Source organism: Rhopalosiphum padi, chromosome 1 (assembly GCF_020882245.1).
Source record: "Rhopalosiphum padi isolate XX-2018 chromosome 1, ASM2088224v1, whole genome shotgun sequence".
Classification (NCBI taxonomy): Eukaryota; Metazoa; Arthropoda; class Insecta; order Hemiptera; family Aphididae; genus Rhopalosiphum; species Rhopalosiphum padi.
Genome location: NC_083597.1, coordinates 63,076,583 through 63,095,588, shown reverse-complemented (window position 1 = coordinate 63,095,588; position 19,006 = coordinate 63,076,583). Strand labels below are relative to the sequence as shown.

The following is a 19,006-nucleotide window of genomic DNA, read 5'->3' as shown; positions in this document are numbered from 1 at the left end:
TGCTATACGCTGCATATGCGACATTATTTTATAACGATGTGACGACTGGAGGAGTGTACAATATATAATATCGTTGTCGTGGAAAAAAAATTAAAAAAACAGTACGAGTCCTCTATAGAAGTTTTTTTTTTAACAATATAGGTAGTTCTCGATCGTTTTTCGTTTCACACGTTGCGTGTGTTATTCGCTCGGTTAATATCAAAATATCACGTATTAAGGATTTCTACACCTTTGTAGTTTTTATACAATTTAAATTGGGCACATTTATCGATGAGTTGTTGAACGGCTACACACATAATCAATGGATCAACTACAAGTTTTCTCGAATCTGCAGGTATATAGTATAGATATGTTATGTGTTATAACCGTAAATCGTATGATCCTGTTATATACTTATATATATATATATATATATTATATAGGTCCTAATTATATAGGTACATATTACTACATAATATTGTTCACTTTATATGTAAACATATATACAATATAATTCCAATGCGCTCTTGTTTTACTCTAAAATAATGCTCAAGTAAATACAATAATCCTTATATATTATATATATAAAAGAAGAACAGACATTTTTTATACAACAATTTTGTGACAACACTACTTAACTTTTTTCCAATTTTTTTTTTCACAGAGATGTTCCAAATACCCTCTTGAGTATCACCACTTCACCTGATTTTTCATTTTTTTTTTTTTTTTGTCAAAAGGAAGGGAGTGGAGAGAATTTTATTTAAAGGTTACTGTTTTTTAGCGTGTTATTTAAATAATTTAACGATTTTTTTTTTTTTTTACAAGGTTGTATACCATATGAGCCTACGAGTAAATCACTCTTATTATTTCCAATTTAATTTTGTTTGTTATTTCAGTTATAAATATCATAAGTTAAGTTAAATTATAAAAAATATTATATATTACGTGGCTGGGCTTTAAATAGTTACCTAAATTATAAATTAAATAAAAAAAACAATTTATATAAACGAATCGATTATTTAACACACGAGCGAAGCCGGGTTATTCAGTTAGTACAGTAAAATATAATATTTCAATATTAATAAATTTTAAAATTGTCTTTTATCGAAATAATAAAAAGAATAATACGCTTTTCGCGTTAAAAATTGTTATTATTATAGAGATATTGCAGTATTCTGTATTTTAAGTATTATTTTGGTCAGTTTATTTCATTCAACCTGTGAATAAGTAATACCGACTATTATAATATCGCTGCAGATTTGTTGAGACCGTTGTCGCTCAATGTACACTCGTCGTTCATCCCTTGTACCGACGTTGTTTTGTTAAAGATTTGAATGGATGCTATTAATTCTCAGAATTTCGTTGTTATGCGCTTCATATGACATGGCGGAATAAAAAGAAATCACCTGTTGCACCTATATAATTCTGAATACTTTTCATTTCGTGGTTTATTATTCAACTTTCAAGAGTTTATATTATATTATATATAAATATATTATATGAGACATACATGCATACCATATACACAAAGACCTTTTAAAAATTAAAAAATGTTTTTAAATAGAAATATAAGGAGTGATTAATTATTTATTTATTTACTTTTTGAAAGCGCACTTGTATTATACATATATAGTCACTATAGTCTATACTTAGATTATAAAATAATAAATGAGTACCTAAAGGATAACAAATAATTATTTTCGTACGCGAAAATTTGTTATTCCGAGATTTATGTATACTCGTACATAACTCTTGTGTTATTAATCATCATTATTCTTATACTATACAGTTTTATCTAACGTGATAGTTTATATTATAGGTACTATATATTTTATATTAATAAGATAGTATTTTTTTTAAATTGTAACCCAAGAGGTTTTTTGATTCTTTTACTGATGTTGGATTATTGAAGATTTTGCAAATTGAGGTATATTTTAACGAACTATAATTATACGCATTTGACTGATTTCACTAACTTTATGCCTTTAAAGGTTATAGGTTTATATAATATTAATTAAAGGTTATAAGAGATACGTACTACCTACGTACAAAACGTTAATTTTTTCCAATGATTATAGTTGGCAGTGTTAGGGTATTTTGTTAATCCATAATTTAATAACAAATAAATTAAATGAAAACGAAAGGGTTTCTTTTACAATTTTAAAATGAATAGTGAGCGGTCATAGACCCTATATTCCCTACCCTATTTGGATCCACCCCTATAATAATAAGTTGGGGATGATGGTATTTTAGAACACATGAGAATAACTTGCAGGTATTATATAATATATAATATTATACAGTACTTCTATATAGGTATGGAGTTTCTTTTATTGTCGATCATGGTTATATAGGTTATTTGTTGTTATATCATCTGGTTCACAATGCAATAAAAAATGTTTCAAATATAATTTTCTTATTTTAAATGAGTTATAATATATCAATACCAACGAAACTGATAAAATGTCTTTACAACTTAAAAATTTAACATTAATATGTAATCATAAAAATGTTAACTTTTAATTGACTTATTAAGATTTCTACTAACAAATATATTTTAATACATCAATGATGAAATATCATTTGCATTTTATACATTGTTATATTCAATATAATATATTGTATATATAATACTATAATTTATAGTCAATTTTAAATTGTAATATTAATATAATAACAATAACGTCAAAAAGTTCGAGAAACGTATGTTTTAATTTAGTAATTTGTAATGTATCTATGTTCAAATGTGACTTATTATCGTGTCTTACCTGTAAATTATATTATTTAAATGTAAATAATAAAAATATTCATACCCGATTCAGTAAAAACGATGCGTTATTAGTTATTAGTGTTACTAGTATTAGGCATACATAAATTAAATATCTATAACAATTAATAAAAAAAATACTTTACATTTTTATATTGATATATCAAGTATATATTAGTATATAATATATATGGTACATGATATAATTATATTATTATTGTTTAATATGCACGCACTAGCGCTCAAGTGAAGTAATAACTTTGTTATACCGGAAACGTCGAAAAAGACAAACATTACGTGTACCAACGTCCAACAGTATATTATTATTGTTTATACGACATTCGTGCGTGAACCAATTTCTTATCTATGTATAATAACACGTATACATAGTATAATATGCAGACTTCCGAGTGTCCTGCAGCTGTTATAGGCACAAGTCAATTGTTGACTTAACATTAATCAATTATTATATGATATTTTAAAATGAAAATTTCGTTGATATTTATTATTTATAGTTAGATATTAAATACTTAGTGTCTCAGTTTACCCTTTATCTTAGTATATAATATAATATATGTATATATATACTTATACATAATATAGTCATATAGGTATTATTTATTATTAAATACAAATTGTATAATATAGTATTCAATTTGAAATAAATATGTAACTATGTTTAATTATTATATATCGCTTGGTTATCTTTATCTACAGAAACCTTGTGAATTGTAATCCCATTTTTATAGGTATATATCATATGGTTATATTACACATATAACTATAAAGATAAACTAAAGTGCATGATGCGCTGTTGCCTGTTAACGTACACATATCAGGTAATGATAATTAAACTCATATTTATTATCAATTAACTTGTAGGACTACGGATAAAACATTACACGTCGTGTCGCCGTTGTAATAAAAGCGTTTGTACACGATAAAATGTAAATTGTTAAGAGAATACCTATCACGTAGATATATTATAATGTATTACCTAATATATATAAATTATAAATATATATAAGTACTTATATTGACCATGGAAAAAATTTTAAGAACATCATTTTCAGTATTTCAACGTTTTTTTTCTTAATCGAAAAAATTCACATTTGAAAAATAACCGTCTGCAGTCCGATTGTTATACGCTGTCCAACGAAATCTCTGTATGTTCAACACACACACACACATATAATATATATAATATTATATTTATACATGTGTTAGTGCGACTACCTACGTGCCCTGAGTCCCACCGCACCCCTTAACATATACAGTATACAGATATTACATATATAAATATATATACATGCACACACATCACAAACATAATATACAGACGGTGTAGTGTAAAACCCGAACCGGTGCGTAGTCGTAAGTCGTGACTACATATAATAATATATTACCTACCCTTGTCGTTCGTATATGCGTATAATGTTTATTATAAGGCGCCCGTGTCGCCGTTCTCGTTCGGTCGCCCCAAATATCTATATACTCCGATACTGCTCCCATTCACCCTCGAGGCCAAGACGCACCCGATATAATACCTATATATATATATGTGTGATTTTAAGGTCCATATGTGGTTCGGGGAAATTTTTTTCAAAAAAAAAAAAAAACGGTTTCTTTTTGACGACCTCCCCCCAAAGCTTGTTACATTTACGCACAACAGTCGCCTCGCACGCCATTAAAATGTTTTAGATTATAGTATAATATATATTATATAAATACATAGTATATAATATATATAGACATATAGTATATTTTATGTTATCTTACATCGTCCGCGCGACCGCGTTCCATATAATATATACCTGACACATACTATGTATATTGTATAATACTATAATATTATAACATACAACACACAAGGCGAGTTTCAAACGATGTACATAAATATATACCACCGGCCTTTTTTCGGGATCTCGACAAAGATATGAGTAAAAGTGTATTATTGTCATGTAAAACCTACATAATATAATATATATATATACCATTTATAAATTATTATACTTTTTTTCTCTCGAAATTCCAATGCGATTTCGTCCCGGTCGTAAAATACGTATTTTGTATATAATTTATATTCTATACTTCTACACACACACGCCCACGATCACAATGCTGCACTGCTATTACATTGCTATACGTGTGCAGGTACCGCTATAATACACCTACAACAAACATCTTGAACTCTTAACGTATTTTTCGTGACGATGCGTTTGAAAATCACAGAAATGCGCATGCGCTTCGCATCATAAGGCTGCTGCGTAGTGCGTGTATCCGTATAAGGTATAACTATTATAATATATGTTGGGTGCCTCTACTGCGTCCACTGCATCAGCAAGGCATAGCTTACGATGTCGATGTGTACTTATAATACTATGTACTTATGAAATAATGTACATAGGTATACTATGTTAGTATACAGGAAGGTAATCGGATGCGAGTCGTGAAACCCTTCGATTAAGTGCGCATTGGATCGATAAATGTTCTCGAGGAGCTAACTAGAGGAAGTATAATACGTCCGAGACCATATCGTATATAATATGTACAGCGTACACATAATACATATTAAAATATACATAGATAATACTCCTGGAACGACGTCTTCTTCGTGAGTGCTGTTGCCCATTAAAAATGGAACCACATATTATAAAATATTATTATTACTATCGACCCACGCAAAGACGAGTTTTTTTTATAGTACGTCGCTTTCGTCTACAAATGCCTACGATTAAACAGTATGAAAAAAACATGTGAACATGGGATTAAAAATTATAATAATAGTTAACAATTAATATTTATAAACGCGTACAGAATGCTGACCGATAAACATAATATTATATCATACAGAAATGGTTTCAATCGTGGTTTAATGTAATACGTCATACATATAATATGTACCTAATTATTTATTCTGTATCGTTTACTAAACGTAAATTATTTTATTATTGTTGTTGTTATTCTTAGTACGAAATCATTATTATTGTCGTTTGTTTAATCGTCGTAATGTTATTCATTATAGATTATTGTGGTACGATGGTTACATCGGTTATGATAGCAGGAGTCTAACGAGTAACGGACACAGGCCCATTACAATTTAAAATATACCTACATATATTATAATATTATTACTAGGTATAGTTAAAATAATGTAGGTCGCTAAATGCGTAATTTACATATTACATATAGATAGCTGTATACAGTGCTATCGATCATAAATCATTAATATTTAATACATATCAACACGAAAAAACTAAATTGTGTAATACTATAGATTATTCGGTAATCGGTTTCGTGCACATTTACGTATATTAATACTGTAGCTATTTTCACTCTATTCGTATAATTATCATCTATGATTGCGAAAATGTTTTGTGGTGAATTCACATTTTATACAAATAAATTATAATATTGAATAATATACAATAATCCACAATGCCAAGCGTTAGATATAATATTATGCTACATAAACAGTACAGTACAGAAATCTGTGCGTTTAATTGGTTATATATTAAATAGAATAAAAGTATGCAAAGAAGAGTTAAATCAGGATTAGTGATCGATATGTCGAGCTATATAATAATGTTTGATCTTTGAACATATTTGATGACTTTAACATGTGATATATTTTTGTATACGTGCCTGAACATATCAATAATAAATCTGAAAAATAGAACACAATATAATATATAGTGTTATATTATAAATCATAATTTATATAGATTTTAGCAATAAGGACAAGATGAGTTATGATCATGCAGTCATGTAATAATTTTGCATCAACACACCGATATGGCGATATATACTTTTAAACGGTTACAATAATATATTGTAGCATAGTTGGATTTCAGTCAACTTTTTCAGGACTACTTTAGCCCATAGTGTGCCAAAAATGTTGATATTTTTTTCCATATTTCCAAATTTACTAAATTTATTAAGGTTAAACGATATTCTGCATTTATTGGTCTTATTGGTCTTATTTATCTGCACTACACTTCGTAAACACGATTAATGGCGATATTCTTTTCCTAATTTTTTTTTTTATTTTTATTCCAATTTTTTATTTCACAATATATTTCTACATTGTCTAGGGGTGGAACTTAAGCAAGCTTGTTCTCTACGCTCTATAGTCTATATGATTTATAATATATATTATACTATATCATGGTACCAATAGTCTTTAGCAACCGTAATACGCAATATATATAAGTCATGTGCACCGCGAACAATATCTCGGCATGTATTTTGTACGTTTACCCACAAATTTGGCACCCCCAATACATAGATTTTGGGCCTGGTCGCACTCTTAACCCCTAAATATACTATGTACGGCCGCGCGGCACCCTTTTAAGCAGCCGCTCGGATACCGCGGTGGAAACTATAGTAGGTACATATATACTCGGCCGCGACGTCGAAAGGCCATTTAATAATATATTGTAATGCAGCGGCGGCGCGCGGGTGATTCGCGAATAAAAAAACGTCACACGCCACATGGCGGGTACCCGTAGTACGAAGGTATTGTACGGTGCTATATACCAATACCGCGGTAACGGATTGGCGCGGTCGAGCAGCACGCGCGCTATTGCGAAACGCATAAAACTGTACAGTAATAATAATAATAATAATGATGATGACGATAATAGGCGAGTAGGTACGCGTCCACGGTGCCGGGTCCGTCGCAGCTAGGGGTTGTCGAACCGGCCGCGGAAAAGCGCGAACCGTGTTGTTGTCTTTGTGCGCTCTGCCCCCCGTCCCCCCGCGCAACCACCGAGGGCCGTGACCGTGAGTCCGTGACGATTCGACGACATACGGTCGGTCGTCCCCCGCCGCCGCCGACGAACAACGACTAGGACGCCGTCTGGTGGCAGCGGCCCGTAGCCGATCCCGTCCGTCCGTACTGGTTCACACTGATCATCATAGGCCCGAGGCACAGCAGCTACCACCACCACCACCACGACCACCGTATACCTCAGCTGCCGCCGCCGCCACGTCGCCCGTTAAACTTTTTGAAAAGAAAAAAAACCGAAACGGACCGGCCCGAACGCTGTCGTTGTAATAATATTATTAATATCGTTGTATCGTCCGACGGCGGCCGTCCGGTTCCGAGTTCTTTCGTCGTTTTGTCACCGTATATAGTATTTTTTACGTTTTTCTTTTAATCGCGATCGTTTTTTCGGCTCCCACACCACCCGTGAGAATCGTAAACGACGTCGACGACGACGACGACTGAACTCTCCGACGGTTGGTGTTGTCGCGGACGAAACGATGTGGCGTTCGCCGGTCGTCGGTCTGTGCAACAGCAACAGCAGTACCAGCAGTTAACATTGTGAACAGTGAGCATATTCGAAAGAAGAGTTCTTTGAAGAGTTCTCGTGCAACGGTTCAGACAGCGGGACGCAAACTGGAAAGGTAGTCCCGATTGTTTTGTTTGTGCATAATTAAACATGACAAATTATAATTTGTCATGTAATTAAACACGAGCACAAGTATTATATACTCTAAATATCAACGTGTGAGTTGCATACTTACCACGGTTATCTACACCGTGTTACCTTTAGACATTTACCATCAGGCATCGTCACTCTTTCTTTCACCTTTAATGTTTGCTCTACTTTTTGATTTCGTTCCACAATGGTGTACACTCTATTGCCTGTGTGTAACTGAGCCCCCACAGTGTAAAAAATATTCTTTCAACCTATCTACACCAATTCACGGTAATCAGCTTGCATAGGTTTTTTTTTTAGTTCTTTTGTAATAAATTTATAACTGGCTGATAAGTACATAGTTAATGGTATGATACACCTAATCTTAATAAGAGTATCTAATTTACAAAATATCTTTGACATAGCTGTGGAATTTCTAGATAATAGTAGCAAGGTAGACATAAAGAATTTTAAACCAGTAATTGTTAGACAATGTGTGGATAAAATATGTTGATAATTAAGTGCTATTATGAATTAATACAATCGAATCATTGATTGATTTAAAGTGTATAATTTTGAAATTTATAATTGTTTATTGAAGCTAAATTTTAACTAGTTAATAATTAATAAATTTAAACAAATTTATTTTTCTAATTACTGCTAGTTACTAGAGATATTATTTTGAATAGGTTAGGTATTAAACTTATTTTCAGTAAGTTATTGTTAATAAAGATTCTACTTAATATGCATAGTGAAATTACTACCAAAAATACAATTTGTAGTATCTATTTCCCTTTTCTCAAATTGTTCTTATAAAATACATTTAATTTTTTTTTTTTTATTGAGTAAATAATTTTATTATAATTTAATCCAAACATATGCTTATACTTACATGATATGTATAAATTAAGCTTTAGAAAATCCACATTTTTTTAATGTAGATATTTTAAACACAATTACAATTATATAAAATTTAACTATATTTTGTATATTATGCACAGTGGTGGCGCCAGGATTTTTTTTCTATGTAGGGCCAATGGGCTGCCAACAATTCTAAAGCAGGGCCACAACAAATTAAAAATGAATATATTATAATGTCTAAGGTTAGGCCACTGGTAGGGCCAGGCATTTTAAAGTGGGCCATGGCCCTACCTTGTCCATCCCTAGCGCTGCCATTGATTATGCAAAGCTAATGAGCTATTGATTTTCTTAAAAATTAGGTATGCTTTATTCTTTTTGGGATACTAAAAATGTTTTAAATGTTTTATGCTTCATGAAACTATTTATTACTTTAATTGTGAAAAAAAGAGTAAGGTGCATAAACATTTTCCTCTCTATCTTTCTACCTATACTCAGAATTAACATTTCCATTGAAAAATACCAATTAAAAACACTTACCTTATTGATAATAAATAATTAATTTTATTTAATTTACTTATTTACCTATTTGGCTATTTAATATTTCATGGAAGCAAACATTTTAAAGAAATTATATTATAGCTACCTAAAACTATAAATAATATTTATCATTAGCATGAACCTCAATAAAAATACTAGGATTAAACTATATGTAAAATTAATTATTTTTTTGGAATAAATACAAATTGTAGGTTTGTGTTTCATTAAAATTTATAAAATTATATCTAACAATATGTAAGCAGTAGTCATTAGCTAAATTATATTCATTTCTATATTAATTTATTTAGTAATTACATATTGTAATATATTTGTAATTCTACTTAATCGTTATAAAATAATTAAATTTTTGATTTATTTTACAGTTTATACTATTTGCTCAATACATCATAGTCAGTAAATAACAAGTTATACAATGAGTTCATTCAATGATAGAAAATCGATCCAAGAGGTGTCATCACCAATGACAAATTTAGCTAATTGTCTTGGAACATCACTGACAGTCAGACGCAGACTAACTTTATCTGAATCTAGTGAAACTCCAAAAAAATGTTATGACAACATTCTCCATGGTAAATTTAAAAGTTTTTTTTTAAATTTTAATTGATCAATATGACAACACCTATTACAAACAATTTGATGCTTTTGAACCTGATTATGTATAGATACGGTTAATATTTATATTGTAATTAATATTGTATACACTCTATAATTACAATTTGTATAAGTTTTAAACATTTTCAAGCTATCCCTGTACACTTTGTAGAATCAAGTACTGCTTTTTGAATAAAAATCTATGATTATTATTACACATATTAATGATAACTTCTATTCACCCATGTTTCTCTTTCTCTCTATTATTTGTTTTGGGTATAGATTCAGCTTGATGTACAAAATATGTTTGTGATATATATAATCAATGATTACTATTTTAATAAATTTAAAAATTTTGATAATTAAGCGTATATCTCATTAGTAGTTTAATTTGAATAATTTGTATTAAAATAATATTGTATTGTATTTTATTTAATTAAAATGATTTTTTTTATTTTCAATCGAATAAATGAAACAATAGATCACGATATAAACAGTTCATCAAATACCAGGTAAATAATATTTGTACTACAATGAATATTTTGATAATTAGCATATTTAATTAATTATGTTTTACACTATTAAAGATTACTCAAAGGAAATTCAAAAAATATTAATGATAGTCCTACATTGAAATGTTTGATGCTTCAAAAAATGATAAACAGTCCAGTCGAGAAGGAAAACACAACTAAGTGTGCCGATGCAATAGTCTCTAAGACAATGTTATCACCATCCCAGTCAAGTCCAACTGTAATTTTATTTTATATTAATTATTTAAACTTTTATTCTAACAAGTGTATGAAATAATTTAAATTTATTCTTATTCAATAAGTAATTAATAGTCATTTTGTATACTATTATTTTGTAGTTTTTGATGCACAGTCGTAATACAAGAGGTCGTCACCCGTTGGAAGATCATGATCCAAATTCACAAGACAGTGGCTTTTTTTCCGTGCTTTCTGAAGATTCCAGATCATTAACCAGGTATTTTTCTAAAATCAGTAAATTAACTTAAATTTATATTTTTAACTGATTAATATATTTTACTGTGTTTGTAGATTTGAACCAAAAAATGTTATTGATAAGAAAAATTCATCATTAAATGTTTGCCACAAAGGAATCCCAGAAATAGATGATCCATTTCTGGACAATGTTAATTCTCCAGCAAGATTGGTAAATAATAAATAATAATATATTATATTTCAATTTTAAAATTTAATTATTATTGATGATTGAAGTCTCAAGATTCACTACCGTCTGAATTCAATACTTTGATTGATGGAGATATTTTTGCATTGCATTCACCGGTAATAAAACCTATTGTCAGACGAAAAAATTCCAAATATGTTTCAGAGACACCTCGAAAAGTTGTAAGTATTTATTTTATTAATGCATATAATTTTTGTTTTCAATTAACCATTGTATTTTCTTACAAATAGGATTTAGAAGAAAATAAGAAAAAAGATGTGAAAAAACGTAAATTATTTAATGATTTTGAATGTCCTTCTGAGTCATCAATTGTATCCAAAAGGTTGAAGCCTAATGTTGATCTTTCAATTTCATTTAATTCTCCAAGATTAGACACCGGAAATACTTCTTTAACTGCTCCTGTATCGCATAAAAAAACTACTCTTTTTGACTATGGATTTTGCAAAAATAGTGTTTCCAAGCTCCGAAGATCATTTTCAACTAACGAAGCCACGATAAAAGCTGCATTTGAGAAAGGTAAGTAATTCATTATAAATGAAATCATTCAATTATTTATTTTTATAAATGAAATAATTACAAAATAAATAAATTAGTTAAAAGTTTAAATTTAAATTATATTAATTTGTTGAAACTTTTAATGGTGATTTAATCTATTACAATAATTTTATTTAGTCAATGTCTATAATTGAAAATACTATTTACTTATTTTTATTATTTCTTTTTAAGTTTTTTCTTTTGTCTTCATTCTTAATTATGCCCTAAAGTAGTGATTGGCACTTTCAGGACTCTCGGACCACATTCACAAATTAAAAAGAGTTTGTGGGCCAAACAAAAATACAAATTTTATATTCTTAAATTATTTATTATAGAAAAAAAATACTGTCTGAACCACTACATTAAAGCAGAATATTTTCTTCAAATTTTTATATTCTTATTTTTTATACATGGTATATTTTTCTAAGTAGTAATAATAATATTTTTTTTTGAAATGTATACTATAAATTGTATGAGGATATATTATGATTAGTTTGGTCCTTAAGGGTATGTTAGTGCTTTAATGTTTTCTGTCACAACAAATAAGTAGTTAATAAACATTATCTTCAAGTTCCAAAAAATAAATAAATAGGTTCTTTTCTCAAAAACTTCAAAATTTATCCCCTTAAAATATTAAATAGAAGGTATTTGTGTTTGTGCTAATAATACTTTTCAGTTTTCTAAGATTGCAACAAAAGTTTAGTTTATAAATAGCTATTGTTTGTGTGGTATTAAGTAGAAAATATAACATATAACTATTGAATGATATATCTCAAAAATAAGTACTTTCAAATCGCATATTTGAAGTTGTAGTAAAATTACATAAATTTGCTAAGTATTTAGCTGGATATTATATCATTCAAAAAAAAAAAAAAAATTAAGTGCTTTAAATATCCTTGTCGTAAATAATTTATTTAATTCCTATTATTAAAATCACTCAATTGTTTTTAAAATATTATTCTTTTATTTTTGTAGAAGATAATGGATCAAATTTAATTGGTGACTTCAGTCAATCATTTATATTGCCCTTGTTATCACTTGGTCGTCATGCAGATCTCCGTAGCATATCCCCTGATACATTAGCTCATTTATTGGAAGGCTCGTTCAATGATTGTATTGACTCCTATCTAATAATAGATTGCAGGTAATTCAAATATTATTTTGTAAGTAAAACTGTACTTATTAATTAATCCCATTTTTAGATATCCCTACGAGTATGAAGGTGGTCATATAAGAGGTGCAATCAATATATTTACTAAAGAGCAATTATTTAAAGATTATACTGAAGACAAGTTGGGTAAAAAGTCTCATAAGACTGATAACATTAATGCAAAGAGAAATGTTTTGATATTTCACTGTGAATTTTCATCAGAAAGAGGTCCAAGTTTGTGAGTATAATTTAATGTATTTACTATTGTATTATGACTTATAAAGTTATAACAGACTAAAAAGGGGTAAGAAATTGCGGATGAATATTCAAATTTAAAATGTTACTATGCATTATTCTTAAAATATTAGCTTAATATATTAGGAAGCTTTTTAAGGACATTCAAGTCAATAAAGTCAGTTTGGACTAATAATAAAAATTTATTTACAGTTTATTGTATCTTAATTATTTATAACTTTTCTTAAATATTAAATATGATTAGCTAGGCATGGACCAATTGCATCTAACACAACATTTTTATTTAGGGTCAGTATACCAATTGCACTCCTAATATTTTAGGATAAGTATGTCAATTGTGTTTGTATACCACATACTAAAATACTTGAATATTAAAACTTATTTATTAATCAAATTGATTATTGGTTAAAGTGACTGGGTATAATATATTTTATAACAGTATTGGGGAATTTTATGAAACAAATTATAATGAAATATTGTAATGTACCTAACTGGTATTTAATTTTGAATAATTGACGATCAAAAAATAACTTGTAAAATGTGGGAACAAAATTTTTTATTTATTATATGATAATTTTAACTAATTCTTAGGCATTGTAAAATGTATAGGGCGCAATCGATAAACTGCCGATTAGCTACTAAAATTAAGATATACATGTAACTAATTCAACTATTGTTTTTAAGTTACAAGTTGTTATTATTCTTTTAATTGCAAAAAACTATCAAAAATAAATGATATATTTAAACCCTGAATTTTTACCGCTTAAAAGATATAGGTATTACACTTGTTTTTGAAAAATTAAAGTCCAAAAAAAAAATTTTCTAAAATTATATAGTAAAACAAAATTCTTTGAATTGCACCCACTCTTATGGAATTTAAACTTGAATTAAATTAATTTTTTTAACAATGACTTAAAAAGTAATTTTTAAGATAGAAAATAACTTTGTAAGTCAGAATTTTTTTAAAAATTATTTTAATTCAAAGAAGGGGTGGGGTCTTATAAGTACTCAACAAAAATTTTAGGGTGGGGGTTACATATTTACTCAGAATAATTTTTTTTTATGTTTTGAGTAATCAGAGTAAAATCACCAATAAATTACAAAATTTATACAGAATATTTTTGATGGTATAACATATCAATTAGTCTAAATATAATAAATTATTGAAAGTAATACAAAATTAAATAACAATAAAATATAAAACCAATATGTCATTCCCTCAAAAATATTATCCTCTATAACTTTTGTAATACGTAATTTTATTTTAAGATTACTCAAAAATTATAAAAAAAAATGATATAGGCAAAAGTGTTTATGTTTATTGTTTTTTTGTTTATTTATGTTGCGCGTGGGTTTGAGTGAGAAAACAAATATTGTGCTGACATCCTCTTAAGGGTTATGCACATAAGCGTGCGCACGGGGGAGGCATGGGAGGCAGCTGCCTCCCCTGCGAGATTTTCCGCTTCATCAAGATTTTATATTATACATTAATACCTACCAATTTTTTATAATATTTAAATAATACTATGATAAAATGGTCAATATTAGTATATCTATGCTAATTGAAAATAGTGAATATTAAATAATTTTAAAATCCATAATTATTTATAATCACATACGTTAGCAATCTTTATCAATAACCGTGATCCGAACAAAATAAAATACCCATTTAAAATGTATATAAAATAAAGCAATTTAAGATTTGATAACGTGTTTGACATCATATTGTGATTATATTAGACAGCTTCGTTTCAACTATGGTTACCTGTTTCTTCTGTGATATTATAGATATTATAGATTCTACAAAACAATCTGAAGTTAGAGTTAAAGGCTTAGGTATTATGTTTCAACTAAAAAAGTTTGAGTTTATATTTGCTCTAGAAATGTTCCATCCAATTCTTAGTGCAGTGTTAAAAGTAAGCACATTTCTACAAACTTCTAACATAAATTTGTTGACAGCAGTGGAAGTAGTAAATTCGTTGAAAGAATCACTGAAAAAAATGAGAAATGAGGAATATGAGTTTCAAAATATTTATAAAAATACTGTTAAATTATGCACTGATATCGATGTTCAAATTCCAGCTGCAAAAAAAAGAAAAATTTCATCAAAAGTAGATACTTCTCATACCAGCCAGTATTTCTTTAAAACTAAAGAAGAAGAAATGAAACTAACTGTATATAATACAGCTTTGGATCAAATGATTAATGGAATATCTATTCGTTTTAATCAATAAAACAATTAATATGATTAAAAGTATAGCTAATTTGATAATTTTACAAACGAATGATGAAGATATATGTACATTAGCTTCATCGTTTAATCTGAATACAGAAACTTTACAAACAGAAATACGACTCTTGCAAAATTACGACAGTGTTCCTCAAAATGTATTGAAAAATAAATGTGATGAGTGGATCAAATGGTTATCTTCTTGTGATAGACAAAATATTTTCTCTAGTATCTTAAAAGTATTGAAGTTATTTGTTACAATACCAGTAACAAGTTGTAGTTGTGAAAGGACTTTTTCAAAACTGAATATGGTTAAAACCAAGTTACGAAGTACCATGGGTCAGGAAAGATTAGATGGACTTTTAAACATGTTTATTGAACAGGAACAAGCATATAATGTTGATTATGAAGAAGTAATAGATATTTTTAGAACATTAGATCCTACCGCTAAACGGCGTATGGAACTTTAATAAAAAAATTTTATTATATATTCTTAGATTTTTATATTATTAAATATATTATTATTAGAAAGGACTTATAGAAAATTATTTTAGTAATTTTATGTTTAACCTAACTCTTCACCTTATAGAACAATACCGTGGTTTAATAGAACCATATACTTGATTTTGTGTGAGGATTTATTTAAATTATCGTTGTTTCACATTAATGTCTTAGCTGGGGAGGGGGAGGGGTTTGGAGTCTGGATCTTCTTAGCTAAGGTATTGCCTCCCCTGCCATGAAGACCTGCGCACGCTTATGGTTATGCATTATAAATGTTTTGATTTGAACTGTTAAACAAACTGTTTATAAATACAATCAAGCTATTTATATATTTTTTTTAAATTAAATTAAAGTAATTCATAAACTGTATTGTTTAAATTTTAGGTCACGATACCTACGTAATGCAGATCGTCAAAAGAACAGTATGTGCTATCCTTACTTGGACTATCCAGAAATGTATTTGCTTGATGGTGGATACTGTAAATTTTTTAGTCAACATAGTCACTTGTGTGTACCATCTAGCTATCGATCAATGTATGATCCGGCCCATACCTCAGATCTAAGAAAGTTCAGGTCCAAATCAAAAACATGGGCTTGTCACAACGATGCAATGCCAAGATTGGCTGGAAAAAACACGCTCAAACGATTGGGTTTTAATTAATCGCTTTATGTATTCTTTCATGTAAATAAGTTGAGATTTTTTTTTTATTGATTTGTTTGATTATTTTTTTTTGCGTTTTAATTTTAATTTTTTTTTAACCATTTAACCAATTTTTTTTCTATTTTAAAACTGATGTGTTGAAGTATTAATTTAGATCCCAGTGCAATTTTGTATAACTTTTGTGATGCTATATAATAGTAAAAGCACTGCTAGCTAAGTTTCCAAAAAAGAACATTTAATCGTCAGCTTTAGTGGTTTTAATTATTTTATATAGATAGGTAGATTGTTAATATAAAATAAAATGCATATAGTTTATTATGTACGTGTGTTTGTGTGATTTTAATATATTTGCTAAGTGCAATGTGATTTTTTTATATAACATTAAACTGAAAAAAAATAATGTTAGTCGGCTTGTAAACATTTTTTTAAATAAAAGACTTGTAGTATTAATTTTATTTTTTACAAAGCATTATTACAATAAGTAAGATATAAGTTAATGAAAAACGATTTAATGTGTTCATTTTATTATTTATTTTTCATATCGCTTTGCCAATGTGTTCTAAATTTTTATGTGTAATTAGTAAAATGTGTATATACTCGTAGTAAAATTAAGTATTTCGAAAAAATTTTATTATTTATTTTATTTTTTCATATTTTGTCTAAAATATTAATAGTTATGAGATCATACGTACATTATATTATATTTTAATATATTTATGTCATCGGCTGTTAGTTACAATTTTATATTATAATTATTTTTAAACAATCTTTTTATAGACTCGTTTAAGATGAGCGTAAAATAAAAAAAAAGTCAAAACTAGCTTTTAATGCTTTTTTTCTATACATTTTTAATAATAATCATTTCTATTTAATGTCAATTAACAATAGATATTATATGAACTCTTATAATTATTTTTTCAATCTTTTATATATTGAGATTGAGAAATAACAAATTGTTTTAATATTTCAGTATTTTATACAAATTAGTTTTCTTCTTTAGATAAGTCGACTTTTAAAATATATGTGAAATATTATGCTCGGCATCTACAAAGAGAATTCTATTGGCAATATTGAATTTTTAGATCATTTTATTATTTATTATATTTTTGTATTAATGTGAAAATGTTATTATTCAAAATATAGAAATTTAGTTTTAAACTAATCAGTTGTTTTTTCATCTATAGATGTAATTCATCACTTTTTGACTTACAAAAAATCATGAGACATGTATTGGATCACCAAGTAATTAGCTATACCAATATAAAAAAGTGTTACCTCTTACCAAACAGCTAAGACGCTCACTTACCTACCCACGAGTCACGGCTAATCCTGATCAAGCTTAATTCCCGATTTGAAAAAGTTCACTTAAATTAATTTTTTTTTCTGAAACAATTTTTTTTATTATAATCAAAATAAAAACTTGATAAAAATAAAACTATAGCTCCTTTAATTTAGTAGTTTTTAGCTGTCTAATATATTATTACATTAAATTATTTATTTGAAAACATTTTTTTCTAACTTTTTAAAGAATCTCTAATTTTTTGATAGTTTCATTAAAGCCAATAGATTCAAAAATATCATTTCTGGTGATAAGATCATTAGAGAATTTTAGTTTTCTTGTATTGAGTAATTCTGTAATTGTTTTTTAAATGTGCCAGTTTAGAAAACGCCCTCATCTATAAATTTATATGCACAATTTTTTAGCGCATAAAAAACATATTTCAAGGTTAAAGAATATTTTGTGTGAAATATGCCCTCCTGCTCCTTCTTAATCCAGGCCTGGGGATTATACAGTTTTATAATATTTTGTAGTTCGTACCTTAGTATCTATTAATTTATTTTAAACGTATACCGTATACTTATTTAATTATAAATTCTGACGTATAACTTGAAAATTTTAATTTGAATACCTTAATGCTAATAATTTATAGTCATATAACTCATAGATCACTGATTAATTACATAGGTACTACATACTCATATTGCATAATAAGTATATAAATATGTAATTAAAGAATAGTTAGGTAATGTTTAAAGGAATTTAATATAATATTATAACTACCTAACGAGTAAATAATAAGTACAGCTAACATAGCTAATAGTTTATATAAATGAATAAACATATTATATATTATAATATATTACATACAAAAACAAGTGACAATATGAATAATATGATAGGTCACGAAATTTTTTTAAATAATAAAAATAAAAATATTTAAGTTTGTAATAATTAGTTCTGTTTTTATTCACGTCGTCGACGACAATAATGATTAGCGAATAT

General features: G+C 27.8%; 1 protein-coding gene across 2 annotated transcripts; it reads left to right on the top strand.

Moving 5' to 3' along the window:
* Positions 1-314: 314 nt before the first annotated feature.
* LOC132932057 (M-phase inducer phosphatase-like) lies at positions 315-17,884 on the top strand. 2 transcript variants are annotated; one of them, XM_060998248.1, is made up of 11 exons: positions 315-334; positions 9,954-10,160; positions 10,664-10,694; positions 10,770-10,932; positions 11,051-11,166; positions 11,241-11,355; positions 11,421-11,552; positions 11,622-11,907; positions 12,901-13,069; positions 13,128-13,313; positions 16,446-17,884. In XM_060998248.1, the coding sequence occupies exons 2-11, from the start codon at positions 10,004-10,006 to the stop codon at positions 16,720-16,722; spliced, it is 1,632 nt and encodes a 543-aa protein (XP_060854231.1). In that variant the 5' UTR covers positions 315-334; positions 9,954-10,003; the 3' UTR covers positions 16,723-17,884. The 2 variants fall into 2 exon arrangements, with proteins under 2 accessions (XP_060854231.1, XP_060854230.1); XM_060998247.1 differs by lacking the exon at positions 315-334 and adding an exon at positions 7,652-8,158.
* The last annotated feature ends 1,122 nt before the right edge of the window (positions 17,885-19,006 follow it).

Bases quoted from the DNA above. Each gene is read 5' to 3' on its own strand.
- LOC132932057 (XM_060998248.1), top strand. From the start codon at position 10,004: ATGAGTTCATTCAATGATAGAAAATCGATCCAAGAGGTGTCATCACCA. The intron at 11,553-11,621 runs GTAAGTATTTAT...TCTTACAAATAG, and splicing joins CAGAGACACCTCGAAAAGTT to GATTTAGAAGAAAATAAGAA. The intron at 13,314-16,445 runs GTGAGTATAATT...TTTAAATTTTAG, and splicing joins TCAGAAAGAGGTCCAAGTTT to GTCACGATACCTACGTAATG.